General features: G+C 41.8%; 2 protein-coding genes across 2 annotated transcripts in view; both read left to right on the top strand.

Moving 5' to 3' along the window:
- The window catches only part of LOC118229152 (insulin receptor substrate 1-B-like), a 7,671-nt gene extending 4,820 nt beyond the window's left edge, over positions 1–2,851 (top strand). Inside the window, exon 2 of the mRNA XM_035420861.1 lies at positions 334–2,851. Coding sequence (XP_035276752.1) covers positions 334–338 — 5 coding nt within the window. The 3' untranslated portion in view covers positions 339–2,851. The remainder of the gene's footprint in view (positions 1–333) is intronic.
- Positions 713–2,851, top strand: LOC118229153. The gene is made up of 3 exons (XM_035420863.1): positions 713–1,024; positions 1,110–1,343; positions 1,409–2,851. Exons 1-3 carry the CDS (start codon positions 738–740, stop codon positions 1,929–1,931), a joined length of 1,044 nt encoding a protein of 347 aa, XP_035276754.1. The 5' UTR covers positions 713–737; the 3' UTR covers positions 1,932–2,851.
- Positions 2,852–3,503: the final 652 nt, after the last annotated feature.

The raw sequence follows: 3,503 nt of genomic DNA, 5'->3' as shown, positions 1-3,503 counted from the left end.
AATCATAAAATCCCGTGATATCGGTACTAAAAATTTCGTATGGGATCCCCCCCTTCTCATTACATTACATTACAGGCATTTAGCCGTCGCTCTTATCCAGAGCAACTTACGCAACTTTTTTTATGTAGCATTAACAGTGTCTTTCCTGGGATTCGAGCCTGTGACCATTGGGTTGCCAGGTCTGCTCCTTGCCCATTATACTACATTGCCACCCCTCCCCCGTTACAGATTCCACAAGGAGAAAGAGTTTTTATTTTACTGTTGCATCCAGTTCTTACTCTGGTCTTATCTCCTTGTCTCTCTTCCTCTTTTTTTTTATTTTATTTTTTGTAGAATGAAGACGTGGACTCCTCTGCGAACCCCACAGACCCTGACCCTCTCCTTCCGTAGATGCCCTGAATCAGGCAATTTGTCCTGGCGACAAGCACAGTCCACTCTGATTCCACTGCCTGTTCTCCCTCTGTGAAGCTGCACAGCGATCTCCTAGCGGGAGCTCAGTTCACTCGCCACAGTTACCGTGTGTAGCACAGGGACGGTGGCGCGGTTTCCTGTGTCAGGGATGGAAGGGCACAGTTAGCGTAGCTGTTCTCTGTGTAGCCGTACAACACGGTCAGCCTGTCGGTAACCGCAGATATGCGAACGACTCTCAGAAATGGCATGGCACAGTTACCTTTTCAGTTATAATTCAGCACAGTTAACCTTCTCAGTAATAACTGAGCACAGTTACTCAGCGATGGATGAGGCCTAACACGGTTGTGCCTGTGACTACAATGCACAGTTTCTCTCTCAGTGACTATACAATGGTTATAGCACAGTTCCTCTCTCTGATGGTGCAACAGTTCTGTTCTCAGTTACAGTGTAGCAGTTATGTTGTCCTCTCATCTGAAATACAGCACAGTTTCGCTCTCAGTTACTGTACAGCACTGTTAAGTTTTCGGTTGAAATATAGCACAGCTGTTTTGTCCATGACCGCAGAGCACAGTTGCTCTCTGTGGTATTACAGCACAGTTATGATACAGCACAGTTACTCTCTCTGTAATGGTGCAACAGTTGTGTTCTCAGTTTCAGTGTAGCAGTTGTTTTGTCCCCTCATTTGAAATATAGCACAGTTACTCTCTCTGGTTTTACAGCACAGTTATGATACAGCACAGTTACTCTCTCTGGTTTTACAGCACAGTTATGATACAGCACAGTTACTCTCTGGTTTTACAGCACAGTTATGATACAGCACAGTTACTCTCTCTGGTTTTACAGCACAGTTATGATACAGCACAGTTACTCTCTCTGGTTTTACAGCACAGTTATGATACAGCACAGTTACTCTCTCTGGTTTTACAGCACAGTTATGATACAGCACAGTTACTCTCTGGTTTTACAGCACAGTTACTCTCTCTGGTTTACAGCACAGTTACTCTCCCTGTAATGGTGCCACACTGGTGCAGTACGTTCTCAGTGGTTATCTTGTTCATGTACGCACAACGCGGTTACAACTCTGTGAGTTCTGGTACGGCACAGTCACTTTCTCAGTGATGCTGCGCAACATTCGGCTAGCCTCGTTAGCCTTTTCTGAGCACAGGACCTGCTCAACAGGAGTACACACACGCACGCACGCACACACACACACACACACACACACATACACACACACACGCACACTCACACACACACAGCACTGTGACTCCTCAATCCGCCATTCCCACTGCTTCCATACAGATGGTCATTATTTAAATTTCACATATTATTTGTATCGTTATTGTTATTATTGTTCATATTCTTTTAGGTTTTTAAGCAAGAATAGCTGGTATCTCTCAGTTTGGGAATTTTTATGTTTAGTTTTTTTTTGTTTTGTCTTTAAAAGTTCTCAGATAGCTGCGGGAGGAGGTATTACTTGTAAGTTTTGCTCAAGCAATGTTTCCTTAAGTTTTCCGTAAATCAAACTCTACTCAACACATCTATGAACAAAATCATTTTAATTTAAACTAATTTCACCGGTAACGCTAAAATGCCATTTGTGCACGAAACCTGAAGACCCGTTTCCATGGTAAATGGGTTCAGACCTCAAAAAAGAAAAGTAACAATATGCTTGTCTTTTTTTTTTTTACTGCTGAGGACATTGGACGTATGATCTGTGTAAATATTTCGGGTAGAAAAATTTATTCACATTTACCCTGAATGAAAAATTTGTTGAGTATTTAATATTTTGGGATTTGTAATACTGCTTAAATGATTTGAGTTATGGTATGCCATAACGTTTTTTCGAGATGTTACCTGCCATTTTATGCATTTGAGCTCATTGAGAAAATTGGGTCTGAAGAGTGAGAACGGTTACATGGTAAACTCTCCAGGGTGACTCCTGACACCTGGAGTGTTTACACGAGTGCACAGGGGATTCAGATGTGCACTGTCAGTGTAAAATGTACTCTCTTGCGTTTGATTGAATCATTTGATATGTACCGATTCTACTCTTTGAATGAAATTGTTGCAGGTATGTTTTCGGGGGTGGGGGGGGGGGGAGCTGTTGAGTGCCTTCCCCTGTATATTGTCACCTTTTTTTGTTGCCTTTGGCTGCTGCCCCCCCACCCCCACCCCCCCAGTCAGCATCTGTATATAACCATATATATATAAATAGTGGGTCAGCCTGGCAAACCCTGTCTTCCGATGTAAATACTGTTAATGACTGGATGAACAGAAGTACGAACAAATGAATGAATGCATGCATGCATGAATGAATGAATGAATTAATGAATGAATGAATGAATCTGCACCTATAATGAAAGGCGGGCTTGTGGTGGAGTTATGCCTCACTGTGTAAACCTTTTCTGGAATAATAAAGTAGAAATGTTTTTTTTTTCTTTCCTGGAACTATTTTATCTCTGTGTGTTACTGTCACGTATTGCCTACTCAAAGGTAACATGTCCTGATTCCTGTTATTACGAGAGAATGTGTGATGTAATGTGGAGGGCTTGTAACCTGAAGGTTGCCGGTTCGATTCCCAGGTAGGGCACTGCTGTTGTTCATTTGAGAAAGGTGCTTACCTTATTTGCTTCTCTAAATATTTTTCACCTGTATAAATGGATATTATATAATTTTTTAATGCAAAAAACAAAAGTAATGTGGAAGACACTCTGGATAAGAGCATCTGCTAAATGATATTAATGTGAAGAGGTAAGTATATGAAAGGATATATGAAAACTTCATAAACATGGTGTATTGATGACCGTAATCAGAGAGAGAAATAAACGCTTTGATTTAATTGCAGGTCAAAGTTAAGGGAAAAACAGATGGCTAAAAGTCAAAGTAAAGAAGGTATGTTGACTGAATCCAGGTATTTGACTTCAAAGCTCCTGCCCTGCTCATTTTTATTAAGGGTCTGTCTCACTGTCCTGCAACGTGTTCATTTTCCCAGAAACCACCTGTGAAATGTGCGGCTGCCCACGGATCAGCCTTGGAGGTAACACACATTATTACACACAGCGGTGCCTGGGCTTGCTCATCTGCACAGG

Source organism: Anguilla anguilla, chromosome 6, assembly GCF_013347855.1.
Source record: "Anguilla anguilla isolate fAngAng1 chromosome 6, fAngAng1.pri, whole genome shotgun sequence".
NCBI lineage: Eukaryota > Metazoa > Chordata > Actinopteri > Anguilliformes > Anguillidae > Anguilla > Anguilla anguilla.
This window is presented reverse-complemented; position numbering and strand designations above follow the sequence as displayed.